General features: G+C 52.5%; 7 protein-coding genes across 7 annotated transcripts; 5 read left to right on the top strand and 2 right to left on the bottom strand.

Moving 5' to 3' along the window:
- Positions 1–1,477: 1,477 nt before the first annotated feature.
- Positions 1,478–2,750, top strand: KD926_001467 (uncharacterized protein; the record flags this gene model as incomplete). The annotated part of the gene is made up of 3 exons (XM_053096702.1): positions 1,478–1,880; positions 1,939–2,473; positions 2,525–2,750. 3 exons carry the CDS (start codon positions 1,478–1,480, stop codon positions 2,748–2,750), a joined length of 1,164 nt encoding a protein of 387 aa, XP_052959218.1.
- Positions 2,751–5,387: 2,637 nt separating this feature from the next.
- KD926_001466 (uncharacterized protein) lies at positions 5,388–6,717 on the top strand (the record flags this gene model as incomplete). Its single annotated transcript, XM_053096701.1, has 2 exons — positions 5,388–6,454; positions 6,540–6,717. 2 exons carry the CDS (start codon positions 5,388–5,390, stop codon positions 6,715–6,717), a joined length of 1,245 nt encoding a protein of 414 aa, XP_052959217.1.
- A 2,545-nt stretch (positions 6,718–9,262) lies between these two features.
- On the top strand, positions 9,263–9,862 carry KD926_001465 (double-stranded RNA binding motif domain-containing protein; the record flags this gene model as incomplete). The annotated part of the gene is made up of 3 exons (XM_053096700.1): positions 9,263–9,323; positions 9,392–9,451; positions 9,648–9,862. 3 exons carry the CDS (start codon positions 9,263–9,265, stop codon positions 9,860–9,862), a joined length of 336 nt encoding a protein of 111 aa, XP_052959216.1.
- Positions 9,863–11,179: 1,317 nt separating this feature from the next.
- Positions 11,180–13,093, bottom strand: KD926_001464 (putative MFS transporter; the record flags this gene model as incomplete). The annotated part of the gene is made up of 9 exons (XM_053096699.1): positions 11,180–11,497; positions 11,579–11,663; positions 11,732–11,901; positions 11,966–12,369; positions 12,422–12,524; positions 12,582–12,663; positions 12,718–12,793; positions 12,851–12,974; positions 13,028–13,093. 9 exons carry the CDS (start codon positions 13,091–13,093, stop codon positions 11,180–11,182), a joined length of 1,428 nt encoding a protein of 475 aa, XP_052959215.1.
- Positions 13,094–13,752: 659 nt separating this feature from the next.
- KD926_001463 (tRNA-ribosyltransferase family protein) lies at positions 13,753–15,477 on the top strand (the record flags this gene model as incomplete). The annotated part of the gene is made up of 8 exons (XM_053096698.1): positions 13,753–13,839; positions 13,921–14,171; positions 14,256–14,339; positions 14,415–14,735; positions 14,788–14,845; positions 14,913–14,990; positions 15,052–15,239; positions 15,291–15,477. The coding sequence occupies 8 exons, from the start codon at positions 13,753–13,755 to the stop codon at positions 15,475–15,477; spliced, it is 1,254 nt and encodes a 417-aa protein (XP_052959214.1).
- A 436-nt stretch (positions 15,478–15,913) lies between these two features.
- KD926_001462 (thymidylate synthase) lies at positions 15,914–16,903 on the top strand (the record flags this gene model as incomplete). Its single annotated transcript, XM_053096696.1, has 1 exon — positions 15,914–16,903. One exon carries the CDS (start codon positions 15,914–15,916, stop codon positions 16,901–16,903), a length of 990 nt encoding a protein of 329 aa, XP_052959213.1.
- A 326-nt stretch (positions 16,904–17,229) lies between these two features.
- Positions 17,230–18,177, bottom strand: KD926_001461 (AN1-type zinc finger protein; the record flags this gene model as incomplete). Its single annotated transcript, XM_053096695.1, has 1 exon — positions 17,230–18,177. One exon carries the CDS (start codon positions 18,175–18,177, stop codon positions 17,230–17,232), a length of 948 nt encoding a protein of 315 aa, XP_052959212.1.
- Positions 18,178–18,232: the final 55 nt, after the last annotated feature.

The following is an 18,232-nucleotide window of genomic DNA, read 5'->3' as shown; positions in this document are numbered from 1 at the left end:
CATTTCTCGTTAGCCGCCCCCGGTGGAGTCAGTTCCTTTGCCGTAACACAAGTCATACTTGAGTCCTTTTGGCCTTCTCCAGAAACGCCTGATGACCAACGGGAACCGTATTTCCCTCAACCGATTTCTCCAAAAGCGTCAGAGCTTCCCTGGAGTCTAGGCTATGCTTAGTTATAATGTTGGCCCGCCCCCATCTGCGTGATTGTGATATTTGATCTTCCATCTTCCAAGCTTGAGCCCCTACGTGGCTGTGCCTACGGAATACATAAAATGATAAGTATCCCAAGAATTGGATTTCTTATGAGCTACCTATACAGTGGGTTTCTCTGGCTGCATGCGGCGAGACTCTCCTAAGAAGATCTTCTTGTCAAACTAGTTTCTCAACATAATCGAAAGAAACACACGGCCTCATTGCCATCATTTGATGTAACTATAACCATCAATGACTATTAATAACATTCCACAAGACACCGAAATGTCTTGAAGTCCACCCCCGTACCAGGCAACCACTTACATACGGTGTACCCAAGCCTCTTCCTTCATCCATCAAATTGAGAAGGACCCTGATCCACTCGGTAGCCGGTACGCAGAACGGTGAACCCTGCCTTGGCTGATTTCATTGTCAGCCTACGAGTGGGTCGAATCGGGATCTAATCACCCTATCCCCATGTTGTGGGAAAGGTCGTCAAATTGAAATAACAATAGCCCCGAGGCGGCGTTGTACATACGGTGTACGGAGTATAACCTCCGGTAATGCCTTCCATCGTTCGATTCAACAAGAGCATCAGACATCAGGTATCTCGTAGCCTAGACTCTAGACTCCACATAGCTCCGCCAAATAACAGACTTGTTCAAGAAATCCAACAATTTTCGGGCTCAATAGTAGGACTGCGGTACGGTGTCTATCTAGTCACCCCCATTCCATTGAGCTAGCTTCGAAAAATCGTCTCTCTGGGTCTCAATAAACAGCTCAGATGGTTATGCTTCGCTGTTGACTATGACCCAGGATGTATCATCTTGAACTTTTCAGTGGAAGTACTCCGCACAGTGAATCATAATGGATCATGAATCTCCACGATGACTCAGGCACCAACTGGGACGGCTTACGATACGAGTACCAGGTACGGACTATTCCTAAGGAGGTAAATAGGGCTAGGGCTAGGGTCACCTTCCACCAATTAAACCGGAGCCCAACGGCGCGTGGGCCCGTGAATGAGTCAATGGCGACTGCGCGGCTCGCCATCGCGCTTACAGTACCGGTAACGATCGGTGATCGTCGGACGCGACCGGACGCATCGCTATCTCTTCTTATCTGTCCCTTTTCCCTCATCCCCGCTCGCTCCCTTGACCTACACTTCATCACGCTCTACCCTTTGGAGAACCGGTATCTTTAGTAGCCTGCGGTTGCGCCTCTTCGCGTACTCACCCATCCAACCCCATCTCTCCCCTGAATCGCTCCCCGCTGCATGATTGCGACATGGCCATCCATCCCAGCCTGCGTCCTCAATCAGACGCCCAGGGCCATCTGTCCCCGCAACAGACTAGAGCTATTTCCGCGTGGACCGAGCAAGCGACCGCGTCTCTCGAGAACTTGACTATTTCTGAAACAGTGCCGACTGCACAGAATGCCGCTTGCTCGGAGTCAACGCACGGCGGGGGCGCATTGCGCGGCGCCACGGTTTCGTTGTCAATCCCTCTAGATGATCCAACGGATCATCAGCCTACCACGAGAACCAGCTTTCTGGCCGCGAATCAGTCGCAGAAGTACCCATCTGCCTCTTTTCGGCGCCGCGAGCCACTCCGTCGCGATAGCTTGAAGAGACGTGAGGCATTGCTCAAAGGGAAGGACGGAAGCCGTCGCAGGCAACGTTGGGAGAACGGTACGTCTTGATCAACGGGCAATAGCCAGAAGCGCTTGTCTCTATAGTTACTGACAAGGGCATCTCTTCTATAAAGACCGTCTTCTGCACAATCCCTGGGCGGAGCCGCCTTCTCCCAAGGACTGGGACATCCGACCAACCTATACCCGACATGACCCCATGCCGTATTACTTGGCACCCCTGTGGGACGTTCATTATGCGCACATGGATCGCACATCGTCCAACCAGACGACCAAGGGCACCAGAAATGAGATCTACCACATTCCCAAAGAGCTTCGCTCGAAGTTAAAACACACACGCGCTGCGCGAGGGATGCTTCAAGACCTAGAGGAAGATATCAGGCAGTTCATTCAGCGATGGAATGAAAAGCAACGTCTGCTTCGCAAGGAGGGCTTGGCCGATGCGCCTCAAACCTCCGACGAGGACTCTGAGGACGAGATTGTCTTTGTCGGGCGAAACGGTCAAATGCATGATTCCCCCGCGCGTAAACAGAAGCTGCACCAGATGAGTCAGGCTATGACTGCTCACAATGAGCGGGATGGCGAGAAGATGGTGTTTGAGAGCTTGGCCGATGACAGAGCTGCTGCTTTCGGGTATGTTTCCCAGCTGGCTGTCCTGGAGTGTTTGATACTGACTTGGATCAGTCGCTGGCTCGTTCATTCAATTGCTTCCTATTACGGATTACATACTTGGTCCGTCACAGTGGGTGAACCTGCTCGCCGTGAGGCATACGTCGGATTTCGTCCCCCAACCGGTGGCAGTCGCGCAACTGGGCTGTTCGGAGACCCCACTGGCTCGGGAACATGCCATCGTGAAGCTATGAATCAGACCGAAGATGAGCTTCCTCGACCGCTGTGGGCACAGGTGTAAGCCATGCCGGTCTCTTAGTCCAACGGGGTTTATCTGGGATATAATCGGGATCTCTTTTAGGTAACCTCGGCTGTCTGGGACTCGGGAGTAAGGCGGATCTGTAGTTCATTTTCCAAGATACTTACCGCACGGTGTACAATAGAAGGCGTCGGAGTCGGGCTTAAAGGCTATGGATTAGAATCCTTAGAATATTGGTTTGTTTCTCCCTCTCATTCTCTCCCATGCGTCTATTGTGTTGGCTTGGGTTTGTCTCGGTAGCACACCAAAGCGGCTTCGCAGAAACCCACAGTACCAAAATAAGCATGATTAAAAAGGCGAGGACTTAAAAAAGCATGCCAACTAGAAACTGGAAATAAACAAATCTTGTTTTCGTTTCAGAACTTCTATGACATCAGGCCCATGCTCCTCGCGTCATTGGTTGGGAACTCTCACGTTGGTACTCTGTAGGGGGGTTGGTTTAAAAAAAGAAAAAAGAAAAACATAAATCTAACAGAACCGAGGGAAAAGGGACTAGGTAGTGACGTGAACACCTCTGGGGGATGGGTGGTTCTCTACAAAGTTGCATAGTTCCGTGCAAGGGACTCGAACGGTGGCGGGGGCATAATCGACCGATCTAGAAGACGCATGGATGCCTTGATCTGCCGAAATTGAGGGGCTCCCAGGTCTACGTCGACACTACTGACCACTCCGTACGTAGTCCGGAGTACTATGATTTAACGCTGTTCCTCAGAGGCCTGCGTGGCACTATGAACAGAGACCAAGTAGTGGTACTTGACCATTGCAAAGCTCAACTGTGAGGCGGTCAAAACGCAAGGGTCATTCATCCCCACCGTCTCCATCGACCGTGGGGTTCGTGTGGGAAACCGGGATGCTCTTCATGCCTGAACATCAAAATGTCATACCCAAGACCCGATACCGGAGAAGAAAGGAATATCATTGGGGCTATGTTATCAGCATTTGGAATTTTCACGATGCTGTTTCAATGTCTGGAAAACCACGCTGGAAAAGTTCGTCGTTGTTGGTTTCGGACCGATCCGAAGTGTCTCCAGTCAATTCCATGGTTCTATGCTTGGGCTGTCAGGCATCGACGTTGCCAGGAGATGAGAAACTTGATGGCACAGATGTTCCCATCAGTATAGGTATGTCTGAGGTCCGGTCTCTTCTAGATCCCTTTGGCGCCCGGTGAAGATATGCGTCCCGAGTTCAGTTGCATGTGAACAGTTGAAGATACTTCATACTTGCATGAAATTTCCTGCAGGGGAAGCAATAGGTCAATATTATCCTAGCATGTATGTAGCCTTGGGGCTTGACTTGGATTGGGATATCATCGTCCCGGGGTGACAGAAGTACCAACGGACGAAAGCAACGGGCAGAAACTGACACGATAGGCTATGCTTGAGTCCCGGAAAAGTCCGTATGAGGGGGTCGGAGGATATCGTCCTCGCTCAGTGGTGGCACTGCCGGCGTCAGCATGCGTGGTAAACACCTATCGCATCCTGGGAGGATCTGGAACGAGACGGTCAGGCGCAAATAAGAAGGCAGGAGCATTCGTGTCTTGGGCAGAATAAATTTGCATGGTCGATGACTTCTCAGAGAGTTGATCTCATGAGAACTTACTAAGGTTTTGAAATTCGAGGCTGGGTTCGGGGCAGGCACAACGAAAGCAAAAAACGTACTCCGTAAGGAAACCGGAACAGACGAGGGAAAGAGAGGTATGTCCGTGGATAGGTAGGTACATAGGGAGTACATACGTAGGGGTGTAAACAAAGCAACGGGAGGGGGTCGTGACAATTCAGCCATGGAGCCATCGACGTGGCTCCCTTATCTGCTCTTTTTACCGGCTTTTCCCTCCCATCCATCCTTGCCCTCATCTTCTTCCTGGTCCAGTTTCCTTTTTTTTTCCCTTTCCTTTTTCTTTCTGATTTGATACCGTCCCAACTTCCTGCGCCACAGAAATCTAGCCTTGTTCTTTTTTCTTTTTTGACCTTTTTCCGTTAGTTTATTTTATTTTATTTTATTTTCTCGTCGGTCCGTGTCTTCTTCGTGCCTCACCCGTTAAGCCCTGGCCTGGCGTCATCTGCTATGTACACTGGCCACCCCCTTCGCATTCCCCTCACTCTCCGGAGCCAGACAACTGTCCGATATTTATGATCTTCCTGTTTAGTACCTGCTCCTTCCAGCCGAGCCATATCGTATGACCACTCACGATTTTGGCCTCGAAATTCTTGCCTCACCGTGCCCCCGTCAATATATCCGGGCGTCGCACACGGCATCGGTCGGAAACAGAGCGAGTCAACCACGAGATGGAGCATGATTTCCCTGCCAGATTTATCAGATCTCGTCCATTTACTGATTATTGACTCCACTTTGTTTTTCTTTTTCTTCTGTCCCCTCCCCTAACTACGCACACCCGCACTTCCACATACATACACCCCTGGGTATCTTCATCATACTACCGGCGTTGCCCCCCCAGTCGGAGTAAATTAGCACTACCTCGTGTCCGAACTAGAACCGCCGCCGACACCGAAATCCGCACCCGCGAAGACTGAATAAAGAGCCCCATTCTTGCAATCTTACCGGGGTCTGCATATCCCATCGTTTACTATAAGCTGCTTTTTACATCGCATTAGCGCCGCCATGGGAGCTTACAGTGCGTCCTCATGTCAGAATGGCTCGAGGACCGGAGGCAGCTACAGCTCTACCAACAGCGACGTCTCGGATCGGTCGAAGAGCACGGCCCCTACGATCTACAGCGATCGGCCCACTTCGAAGCGGAGAGAGACGACGGAGCTAGATGCCAAAGATCCCAGAGACTCAGCTTCAACCTACGCATCAACAGCACCTTCAGCCGAGGACCTCCCGGAGAAGCCACGCTACACAGTGACTGATCGCGGATTGGAGGTCTTCCCCACCGACGTGGTCCCCTCCAATCCGTCCACGTTCGCCGACCTGTTTCCATCTTCGCGACGACTGCTTATCCGCCACGACGATGCGACGCTAGATGGGAACATGAACCTCCGGGTAGACACCGTCGTTCCGCGACGAGGAGGGTACCAACAAGAGATCACCCTGTTTCATCTGCGCATGTATGACTTGTTCTCCAGGAAGTTCTCCTTCCGGCGCTACTGCCGGGAGTCGGGACGCGAGGTGTGTCACTCGGAGAGGAAACCGCGATCGTCTCGTTCCGACAGGCGACCGGTGTTTCGACGTTCTTGGAACAGTGTGCTGGCCAGCTTGCGACCGGGATCAAGTGGCAATGGCTCGCTGCCCAATGCAGAGCACAAGCGCCAGGATTCCGAGTATAGGTTGGTTGGTGACGAGGGGTATTTTCAGGCCAAGGATCTAGACGCCAAGGACGGTGCCGATCGACCCGTCACACTTGCTGACAATACCCTACTGGAGTTCTCCAACTATGCGCATGTAGAAGTCAGAAGACGAGGAACCGGGGTATCCAAGAGGTACGAGTACGAATACTGGTCCACGAAGTACCAGTGGAGACGGGAATTTCGGAAGGAAGGCGATTTACGAGAGGTGACTTATCACCTCGTCGATACGCGAACGTCAAAGCAGATTGCTCATATCGTACCGGAGATCTTAACGCCCATGGAAGCGGTTGAAGAAGAGAGTAAGGGAGGCTGGGTTCCACCGTCTTCGATGTGGATTAGCGATGCCTCCGTATATGAAAAGATGCCTGACATGGCTGAGTACGTATTCCCGCCTTTCTTTCCTTCTTTCTTTCCTTCTTTCTTTTTTGGCTTCATGGAAGACGGGGGCTGACTGCACGTATAGTGTGATTGTTGCGACCGGACTGATCATCCTAGTCGATGACTGTATTCGTCGACGCTGGCATTCGAACGGACATGGTCCCCTTCCACTTCCAACACGATCTTCGATTACAAGGGGAATGGAGACGATAGGAGCTAAACGCCTCATTGATGAGGTGTTTCTTCGAAGGGGATCCGCCTAGAGATGGGTGGGGACGAGCGAGGATGGGATGTGGATAAGAAAAAGGTCTTGTTCATCTACGTCGGTCTGACGCGACAATCCGCTCGCATGACTCGTATTATTATTATTATTTTTGTTGTTCTTTTTTCTTTTTTTCTTTTTTTGTTTTTTTCTTTTTGTTTTTTGGTTTTCTCTTCATTGGTCTCACGGCTATGGTTGGGCGGTAGTTGGAAATTCAGGCCGGCGTGAAATTCCGTAGGGATTGTGTAACAGACACACGGCGGTTTACTTGATGTTGTTGATATTTCGTGCATGCGACTCGGTTGGATGTTTGATTTCGCTTTGCAGTTTTTCGAAATCTATTTTTGGCTTGAACCTTATGATAAAGGTTCATTATTGATTTAATGATTGGCTCAGATTGATTGATTCACTTGGTTTTCTTTTTAGCAACAATCAACTTGGAATAGGGCCGGTGGAGACACTTGGTTAAGCGCTGGATGTTCGACGTTGACTATGGCACGCAGCACGAATGCCATGGCAACAGAGAAACGAACCGACTCTCCCTGGGACCAGAAAAAAGAACCAAAAAAAAAAAAATTTTGAATTAAAAAAAGAACAAAAGAAGGCAATGGTTCCTCGTCATGTCAGCCTAACTAAGGTCCCCCTTAGTCCCTGGTTCTGGACCGGAGTCCCCATCCTGAAGCCGTTCCATGCAAAGAATCTGGCTGGATGGGGAACGGGCGTGCTGAATTCCGATTCGGACGAGGGCTACGGGGGACAGCATGATTGGGTCAGACGCTGTCGATAGGGACAGCAATTCTGACTGTCTGTCTTCTAGCTGTCGGAGTGGGCAGGGCACGATTAAGCTTGTCCTGAGGTCGATGCGGGGCAGATCGAGGCTCGTCCCCAAACGACGTCGCGTCGAATCAAGCGCCGCTGCGCCGCTTCGATGGCAGTTCGTGGATGCGTCCCAGCTTTCCCCGTTGGCGTCGTTGTTTCTTTCATGCCGCTTCATGCAGGTGCTGAGTTCTGCTATATGGTTCCTTTCATCACCCCCGTCACTCTCTAACGCCTTCGTGTATTTTTTTCAATTCCCCTTCACGCTCGTGCCGGCGCCGAAGAGGATGAGAATGCACGTATGTATGCCCAACACGATGCCATAGGGAAAGCAACGAATCATGACCGATGTCTCCCCCGGAAATAGATTGGGTGAATCAAGACCCAATTTCTTTCTTCGCTGGCAATCTGTATTTTCCTGCAGAAGGCCCATTTCCCCCTCCCCCTCGGTGTACGCGCTGGCCGTGCCAGGCTCCCATTGAGCTTCTTGATAGTGACATCGCCAACGAGGCTTCCCTGCACTCTTTCCCTCCCTCCCCTCCTTTTGGTCTCCTGGAATCTGCAAAATCCCTTTCCGATAGCAATTGTTCATGCAGAGCGGCCCGGTTTGTGGCCGTTTGGTTTTAGGGCTAGAAGCCACGGGGAACCTTGAGCTATGTCCCGGCCCTTTGATTTATGATTCAATCATTGATGAGCTGGCATCCCAAGGGGGCCCGCTCCCAGCTCTCTGAGGAGCCTTACTGGCTAACGTGAACCTATTCTGGCTTCAATTCGTCGCTTCTAGTCCTATGGGCCCCTCTCCGCTTTTGGGCAACTAGACCACCCCTCCACAGTACATTCCTTCCAGAAGAGATTTTTCGTCTTTCCTTGAAGAGCGGCCATGAGGCAAGAGGCTGGTTCGTACCCGATGGATAGCATCGCCTGCGCGACAGGGAGGGAGAACGAAGGACGACCAGGGCTCTGAGTTGTCTACAAGGGTGGAAAAGTCACAAACCCCCTGGTGCCACCGAGTCTGGCTTGTCATCGCCGCCCTGTTTACTTGTCGCTCAATGAATCTGGCGTACGTGTGGAGACTAGTGGCCTGCTTCCCTGCTCATTTCTGGCGTTTCTTCAAGGGTACATTCTCAGTCGGCGTGCGCCGGGCCGTTCCAGCTTGCAGCCTCATAAAAAATGATCCGCATACTCTCCATGCAACTGGCGTTCCTTGAGTGGAGGATAAGGGAGGGGGTAATTTTGCTGGCGCTGTGCGATGTCCACCACGACATGCATAAGCCTACCTGTTAGGTTTGATGGTTAGGTTCCGTGTTTGTCACGCCGAAACTGTCTTGCTTGCACAGTGACGCTTTGGGGTTAAGAGCATGGCCCACTGTTTATATGACCGAACTCCCCGCTTCCCCTATCTATCCATCAAGGCCATTTCGTGTGCGAAGACATCGAGATCCATACCCAATTCTCAACCGAGAGCAAGCAATTGCAACACTTAAGAATCATAGTCTGCCGAAGCCAATTAAAGAGGAAGAGACAGAGAGAAAGAGAGAGAGAGATTCGCCTGTTTCATTTTTCTTCCCACTTTATTCTGATCCTCCCATCAATTGATATTTCTCCTTTATTACATATCCCTCCCACGTCAGTGGTCCTGAAGATATCTTCATCTCGTCGAAGCTTCTCAAAACTAGAGACACATTTTTATCTTTTACTCCTTTCTACCAAGAAGATAGCTTCTTTCCAGAATGTCAGCTGCCGCCCATTCTCCAGGTAGTCCCCGGCTCAGTTGGCAGGAGCAGCTTCAAGGTATGCCCCACTTTCCTGCAATTCCTTCAGGCGTTATCATTCCATCGTATGCTAACCTTGCCCCCGAGAGCACTGCCGTCGTGCGAAGATTGGGGCCCCCGTATTCAACATCATGTCCGAACGTCGAGGTATGCTCCCCTAAGCCCCCCGCTTTCTCATTTCTCATCTGGGTGATATTCAATTGTTTTGAATTCCCCTCCCTGTTGAACGTTGCTCATTGTGTGTCTCGGCACAATGAGGGGTGGAGTCGACTTTCCCCTTCACCGACTTTTGGACTGAGAATCTGTGGTGCCTTTCACTAACTCGTCTTTCCATTTTCTACAGGAGGTCGCACAGCTTGGTCTAGCACCGTTTCGATCAACGGGCAGACTATCGCCGCACGGATGTGGTACGATGGCCAGTATATCAACAACGCAAAGGAAGATGTCGCGGAGGTTGCGTTGAAGCATCTCAACCAGACTCCGAGTCCGCATCCTACCCTCTATCCGGGCCAGCTCTTCCCTACCCAGCAAACGGCACCTACATTCCCCCGGCGTTAGGGCACCTGTTGTGGGATATTGTATTCTTTAATGTGATTTAATATCTTGTCGCCTCACTCACCTTCGCGTTTCCCCATCGGCTTTTCACATATCATGGACAATAGCTGCTAGGATCGATTGGCGTTAAATCGCTCCCTGACCTTTTGTTGCAAACGACGTTTTCCGGGTTGAACTCGATTTTACGAGCCTCGCAGACGTGTACAACATCTTCGGCTGTCGGCATACAAGTCTCCTATCATGCGATTCTTTCCCCCCCCCCCACTTCTTTTCGCTTGCTTGAGATTCCCCTCGGAGAGAAAGAGTCAACGACCAATTTTGAGCTTATGCTACGGACAATCTCCAACGAAAAAAGCGTGGTGCAATTTTGGTCTGTTGCTTTTTATCCCCTTTTTTCTTTTTTTTCTCCTGTTTTTTCTTTCCCCTTTTCCTGAGTCCTCGGATCGAACTTTTTCGGTTCGACTTTCAGGTGATGACTCTTCTAACACAGATGCTGTATCTTTTCTTTCAGTTTTGTTTCATTTCTTGACGTTCAGACCCTCCTTTCATCTCTATACAGCAGCCCATATGACGGATCTTATGGCACGATATTTTGACGACAGTGAATTCATGAAGTAAGAAATTGAGTCTCAGCAGTTGGATCTATATTTTCTTTTGTGATTTGCGCAGGTTCAAATGCACCTCGCCAGTTTCTCGGCGTGTCTTTGGATGGCTTCCTTTTTCTTGTGCCCCCCATTTTTCCTCCCTAATATAAATAATCGTTGGATCTTGTTTGTCTCCCATGACAAGTATACACCGACGGGGTGTCCAAAAGCACGTTGGACAAGTGAACACCGACGCGGGACAGGCGGTCTGTCGCGGTCAATTGCAGGCGCTAGAAAAAGTTTTCACTGCAGTTTTGCGTTCATTTTTGGGGTCTGAGTTCTCCTGAGAATTTTATTTGATTTGGTCAAATGTCTGATGTAGCTGAGTATTAATAATTCTGACGGGGTTTTTGTTTTATTCATTGCTCCTTTCTTTTTTTTTTTTTTGGTTCTTCTCTGCGGCTTGACTCCCAGGTGTCGGAGCCCCTCAATTCGACCGCGACCCTTGAATCCCTTGACTGCAGACCGGGCAAGCCCTGTATGCTCTCGTCGTTTCTTGAGACGGACCCGAGTCTTTGGGACGGGGTGCAGTCACTGTGGTGAGCTTAACCTTATTTCGCTGCTCACGTGCCCCCCTCCGTTCCATGGTTCGTCCAACTCGCTAACATCCCGATCCCCTCGATCAGGAAAACAATTTACGATTAGTGTTTCCCACCCCCGGCTCCGGTCTCATCGTCTAATATGCAAACTTCTCCCCTACCACAATCCGCTTGTTTCTCCATCCATAATAAAGTCGCAACGCGAGGCACCCCACGCATACCGCAAGGAGCAACGCCGCATTGGTCCAGTGTCCGGTCGGATAGCCTCGTTCCGCTTCGTTGGATTTGTAGATCCACACGCCGACGATCTGCCCCGGTGCCCCGAAAGAAACATTGAGCGCAATTGCGAGCCCCGTTCCCGCGGTGGACCGAATATTGGCGGAGAGCCAGCCGAGTAAGGGTGGAATGCAGGCAAATGCGCCGCTGGTCGCCACGATGAGGCAACCGTATCGGTGCTGAAATGGCGTCAGTATTCCTGATCTCGGGGCCTTGGCCTTGGCATGCATGGGGAAAGAAAAGCGGAACCCGATGCTTACCAGGTAGGCGTCTGCCGGAAGCACGGCAGAAGCTAAAAACCCCATGGCTCCGATGAAGGAGAAGATGGCTGAATGAAGACCCCGACTGCATTGAAATGCCAAAGTCAGCTTGCCACGCCTCGAAGTGCCTCCCCTCAAGGGTAAACGACCTACCTGTTAAAGTAATCCGCAGACCAAGCGACCGCGGTGGTTACTACATATGCTACCGCCCAGGGTGGGACGGTCATGAGTTGAGCGCGCAGCTTCGCATAACCGAGACCACTGGTGATGACCGGAGTGAAGAGCGACAGACTGGAAAAGGGGCCTGATATACCGAAATACACCTGGCACACACAAGGGTTAGACAATGCGGTCGGAGAGGGATGCTGAAAAACGCGAAGCACTCACTGCATAATGGGCGTAGAGGCGCCAATCTGTCAATACCCCCTTCGCTTCCTCCCATGTCATCGCCTGTGCTTTCCCCTGGGAACCTTCAAGGTGGAGTCGCTGTGCTGCTAAGTCTTTCTCCTCGGGGGTGAGCCATGAAGCCGACTCCGGATAGTCAGGAAGAAAAAACCAAACGAGGAAGGCCGATGCGCAGGACGGAGCACCCTCGATGATGAACAGCCAGCGCCATGCTGACAGGCCGTGGACTTGATTCAAATGTCCTACCCCGTAGGCAATGGCGCCTCCAAAGGCGCCTGCTAAAGTGGCCGATGCTAGGATCAGGGCCACTCGTAAGGAGCGCTCCGAGTTCCGATACCAAAAGGTTAAGAAATACACAAGTCCTGGGAAGAGCCCGGCCTCCATCACTGTGATTCGATAAGCAGGGTGAACGCTTGCTGAGCAGAGAGCTCTACGCACCTCCAAGTAAGAAGCGAATTCCGGTCACCTGGGCGTAGTTATGCGCACCGCCCAGGCCCATTGTGCACGCCCCCCATGATAGCATGAGGAACGCAATCCATCGCTATAATCATGTTAGCAAGCGTCTTGATTTTAGTCTAGGAAGGGCACAGTGCCTTACACTTGGTTTGAGCTTCTTCAAGAAATAGTTCGAGGGGACCTCGAAGAGAGCGTAGGCGATAAGAAACACCATGAGCGCAATGCTAATCGCGATGGATCAGCGCAGAGAGCAGACTTGGCCGGGCGGTCTAACTCACGTGTACTCGTACGAGCTCATCCCCGTCTCCGTGAGGAGATCGTCCCCCGTATTCTCGTTGAGGATCTTTGCATTCCCTATTTCACGAGCGTTGGTCAGCCAATGCCGTCAAACTCGACTCGGTTGCAACCCACCGATGTTGGATCGATCCAGGTAGCAGAGAAGATAGACCCCGGCGCTCAACGGAACGATGCGCAAGTCTTGTTTCCAAACCAGCGCCTTCTCGCGCGCCTTCAGGTCCTCATCGTTGGCTAATCCCTGGGAGGTGTTAGGGCTAGCCATCGCGCAGCCAGTTCAAAACCGACACTCACATCTAGAGATGACTCTACGTAATCTGGATTTTCGGCTTCCTTGGGGCCTTTTTCTGACGCACTCATGGTGGTGGAAGCTGCAGGCCAAGGGTGAGCTTAACAACACATTAAGAATTTTTCAGGAGCTGTACGAGAGAACTCTCGCCTCTCTCCGCATAGAGAAATCGAACTAGTGAGCGCCGGGGAAAAAGGACCCCCTGCGCGGACATCGGTCCAACTCCGACGGGTCTGCTGATCGGGTTGGCCTCGAGTGCGGTGAGCCAACAAGGAGGACGATGCTACTGCGTTTAGTGATCAGACTCAAGAATTTCTACTCTGAGTTCATACATAATGATACTGACTCTATTAACTACTACTAGACAGTCGATGTGGGGAAAAACTGGAAACATCTGGGGAAGGGAAGACCCGTACGGATGGTCCAGTACCGTACCGTACCGTACAGCTACGCACTGTATCCTACAAGCGCAGCCGCGAACCGCGGCTAGACATAATGCAAACAAGACAAACAAGACAAACCACCGGGATTATCAATAATGGATTGATTCCCTTGATGTTGTCCTACTTTTTCTTATCGCCAACGCAGCCCCTCCAGAGCCTTTCCCTGGATGACATGCATTCGGCTTTTGAGAAGTACATGGTCTTATAGACTTCTGTCAACAAGTCGCTTGCTCCCAGGGATTGCAATCCCTGTCCCCACCTTCAGCACGACATACATCGCCGCAACCATGTCTACTGCTACTCCCCCACCAGCTCCCGCCCCGCGCAAGTCAATGCCCTCTGCGTTGACATTTGATCTACACGCGAAATGCTCAGTGAGTAGGGAGCTCGACTGCGGATGAATCTGTCTTCTGGCCGCGCCGTTCTGACATTATTAACCCGTGTGGTGCCCATAGACAACTGGAGCTCGTGCCAGCACGCTGCAGCTCCCCCATGGCTCTGTTCCCCTACCGATTTTCATGCCCGTCGCGACCCAAGCGTCCCTGAAGGGGTTGACGTATGACCAGCTCAGGGAAACCGGGTGCATGCTGTGTTTGAACAATACGTACCATCTGGGGCTGAAGCCCGGTCAGGAGGTGCTGGATGCGGTGGGCGGGGCACATAAGCTGCAGGGATGGGATCGAAATATCCTGACGGACAGCGGCGGGTGAGTTTGGTCCATCTCGCGGAGATGGTGGATCTACATCACCCAACAATGCTTTGGCCGTCGATTAACAACGGTCGCATCCAGTTTCCAGATGGTCTCGCTACTGAAACTGGCTAAGGTGACGGAGGAAGGCGTTCGGTTTCTCAGCCCTCACGATGGCTCTCCGATGTATGTGATCTGGACCGGCTTGATTTCACTCAGCACTGTGGGAGTGGATTAAGGCTAATTAATTCGGACGCCCAGGCTGCTCACCCCCGAACACTCCATTTCGTTACAGAACTCGATCGGCTCCGATATCATCATGCAATTGGATGATGTGATCGCGACTACCTCTCCGGACCACGCCAGAATCCATGAAGCCATGGAACGATCTGTCCGATGGTTGGACCGATGCATCGATGCCCACCAATACCCTGAGCGCCAGAATCTGTTCTGCATTATCCAAGGAGGTCTGGACCTGGAGTTGCGCCGGCAATGCTGTGCCGAAATGGTGGCGCGGGATACGCCCGGAATCGCTATTGGTGGTCTTTCCGGGGGTGAGGCGAAGGAGGAGTTCTGTAAAGTGTATGTACTGTTTTTGGGGAACGGTCGTGGGCTTTAGCTGATGTCATTGCAGGGTCGGTACATGCACGAAGCTGCTTCCGGAGCACAAGCCGAGATATGTGATGGGTGTGGTAAGCTGTCCAGGTTAAGACACTCCATTGTTGGACACATGACATCTGACGAGTTATCTTTTGGCAGGGTTACCCCGAGGATCTCATCGTAGGCGTTGCCCTCGGTGCAGACATGTTTGACTGCGTGTGGCCAACAAGGACTGCCGTAAGTCTACCATCTATTTCGAGCGAAATCAAGGAAGCGCTAACCCAGACCTACACAACAGCGATTCGGAAACGCGGTCGTTCCCAGCGGGAGCCTTAATCTTCGGCACATATCCTTTGCGGAAGACTTCAGACCAGTGCAAGAAGGATGCACCTGTACGATATGTCGGCCGACAGACCAAGGCGGCCTCGGAATAACGCGCGCATATATCTACCATTTGGCCGCCAAGGAGACCGTTGGAGCTCATCTGTAGGATCTCTTGCCCTTGCCCTTCGCCTTGTGCGGTTCTAATCCATACAGGCTCACGATTCATAATGTCCATTACCTGCTGTCGTTGATGGGATCTGCCCGTCAGTCCATCTTGGAGGACCGGTTCCCGGCATTCCTCCGGCAATTCTTCCACAACCTCTACGGGGAGAAATCAAAGTATCCGGAATGGGTAATCGGAGCACTTCGAGAAGTCGGGGTTGATTTGATGGAGGATTAGTTGGAATCAAGATCATTCCATCACGTTGATGGGCTTCTGTTCCTGGCTGCTATCTACAGAATTACTCTGAGACTGACAGCCTATCACTACTACAAGGTAAAATAATTATGATAAAGAAGGTTAGAACTGCTTTAGAATATACTTGATATCTGCTCTTATATAATATAATAGGTTGACCTTTTCTTTTTCAACATTTTCCAACCGCTGAATTCTGGTTTGCATAGTTACCTGGTAAACCGGTAACTAGTAGTAATGACTTTCCATAGATACGCGTAGTATAAGTCACGTGATAGCGTGCCGCGTCGCGTACGCGCGCTTGGCCTGCCCCTCCGCTTCCAACCCCAACTCCAACTTAATTCCTCTCTTATCACTGCCCTTGACTCAGTTGGCTTTTGCATCCTGAGCATACATTCCTACCCCCGTCACAGCATCGATCATGTCTCCATCCGCAGCCAACCCCGACACTCGCACCAGCGATCCCACCACGCCTGCCAACCCCGCCCATGAAGAGCATCAGTATCTCAACCTCATCCGAACGATCCTCTCCGAGGGCGAGCATCGACCCGACCGTACCGGCACGGGCACTCGCTCGATATTCGGCCAGCAACTCCGCTTCTCGCTCTCCAAGCCTGGCGCCACCCCAACCAGCGACCCGGTCCCCATCCTGCCCCTCCTCACCACCAAGCGCGTGTTCCTGCGCGGCGTGGTCGCCGAACTCCTCTGGTTCATCTCCGGCTGCACCTCGTCCCTCCCGCTGGCCGAGAAGGGCATCAAGATCTGGGATGGCAACGGCAGCCGCGAGTTCCTCGACAAGGTCGGCCTCGGACACCGCGAGGTCGGCGACCTCGGCCCCGTCTACGGCTTCCAGTGGCGACACTTCGGCGCTCCCTATGTCGACGCGAAGACCGACTACACTGGCCAGGGCGTCGACCAGCTCGCCGACGTCATCCATAAGCTGAAACACAACCCCTACGACCGCCGCATCATCATGTCCGCCTGGAATCCCGCCGACCTGAAGCTCATGGCCCTGCCCCCGTGCCACATGTTCGCCCAGTTCTACGTCTCGTTTCCCAACGGCCCTGGCTCCAAGGGCCACCTCTCCTGTCTGATGTATCAGCGCTCCGTCGACTCCGCCCTCGGTCTGCCCTTCAATATCGCCTCGTACGCCCTGCTCACGCATATGCTCGCGCACGCGGCGGATCTGCACCCGGGCTCCTTCACCCATTCCATGGGTGACACGCACGTGTACTTGGACCACATAGAGCCGCTGCAGGAGCAGTTGACGCGCGAGCCGACGGAGTTCCCGGAGTTGAAGATCAAGCGCGAGGATCGTGGCAGTGGTGTCGTTGACGGGTGGAAGGAGGACGACTTCGAGGTGATCGGCTATAAGCCTCATAAGGCGATCAAGATGCAGATGAGTGTTTAGATGGCTTGTTTGTGTTTGTTGACGCTTCACGTGGGATGAGGGGTTGGCATTTTATATGATACCAGGATTTAGATTGTATATAGATTATAACGTTGTCATGATCTTCTTCTTGTTCTACTTTTTTCGTTGAAAATTCTATACATAACGACTTACATAAATAACAGGCACACGCGTTGGGGAGTATCGTAACAAAAACAAGAAAAAACTTCGGGAAATGTGTAAAAAGCTGGCAAACTCAGAAACCCCATCCCCCCTTCCTCTGAAGGTGGAACACCTCTATGAATCAGAAGCGCATTCGCTCATGCAAAATATGCTAACACCATTCTTTACTTCCCCAGAGCCACCCCGGGCCCCCGCAACAGGACAATGGTATGCCCGGACTTGACCTTCCCCTGCCCGATGGACTCGGAGAACTCGAGAAACTCGCCGGACTCGACATGGAAGATCCGCAGCCGGGCCTCCTCACCCGCGCAATTGTTCACATTCTCAACATGTAGCCGCCGCGCGGCGTCGTCCAGCACCCGACCCACCTTCCACCGGGCGTCGAAGAAGAAATCCCCGGCCGGTGACTCAGCACGCTCTGTGTCGGCCGTGCCCGCCACATGCAGATACACCCGCCGGTCCGCCGGCACCGACGCGTCCCCCTTCGCAGCGCGCTTCATGGCGTTCAGCTGCGCCATGCGGCCCGCGGCGCTGGTCGGTTTCGGCGTCGGTACCAGCCCGGCGCTCTTGTCCTTGCCCCAGGTGCGCACGCGCGCGAACATCGACTTCAGCGTCTCGTTGGCGTTGACGCCCGCCGTCCCCGCGCCGCCGAGTCCGGCCCCGCGCGGCGCCATCTTGGCGCAGTCGTGTTCCTCCCGGAGTCGGTGCTTCAGGCAGTACTGTCGCGTGCAGTTTGGGCAGCGCACGCCCGGGTCCGTGAGCGTGTTGATCAGCGTTTTGCATTGCAGGTGGGCACACTGGTCCGAGTTGTAGATGGTGGGTTTCTGCGTGGCGGCGGAGGAGGTGTTGCTGTTCGAGGAGCCATTGCGTCGGCGGGCCCATTCGCCGGCGCGCGCGCAGCGGTGGGCGGTCTCGGTGCGGTGGTCGAGACAGTAGGTGCCGCGGCAGGACTCGCAGCGGAAGGGAAGGAAGTCGAGCTGGTGGCAGTATTCGAACTGGCAGTGTCGGCCGATTGATTCGAGGTCTTTGTCGGCCATCTGCGTGAAGGAGGACTCGGCGGGATCGGCGCTCGAGGTTTGGGATTGACCTTTGCTGACGGAGATTGGGGACATGGTGGCGGAGACAAATGAACAGAAATAGTAGAAGAGAGTGAGATCGATGACAAGA

Source organism: Aspergillus affinis (genome assembly GCF_023601865.1).
Source record: "Aspergillus affinis strain CMG 70 chromosome Unknown NODE_12_length_464043_cov_86_772839, whole genome shotgun sequence".
In the NCBI taxonomy this organism is placed as follows: Eukaryota; Fungi; Ascomycota; class Eurotiomycetes; order Eurotiales; family Aspergillaceae; genus Aspergillus; species Aspergillus affinis.
This window is presented reverse-complemented; position numbering and strand designations above follow the sequence as displayed.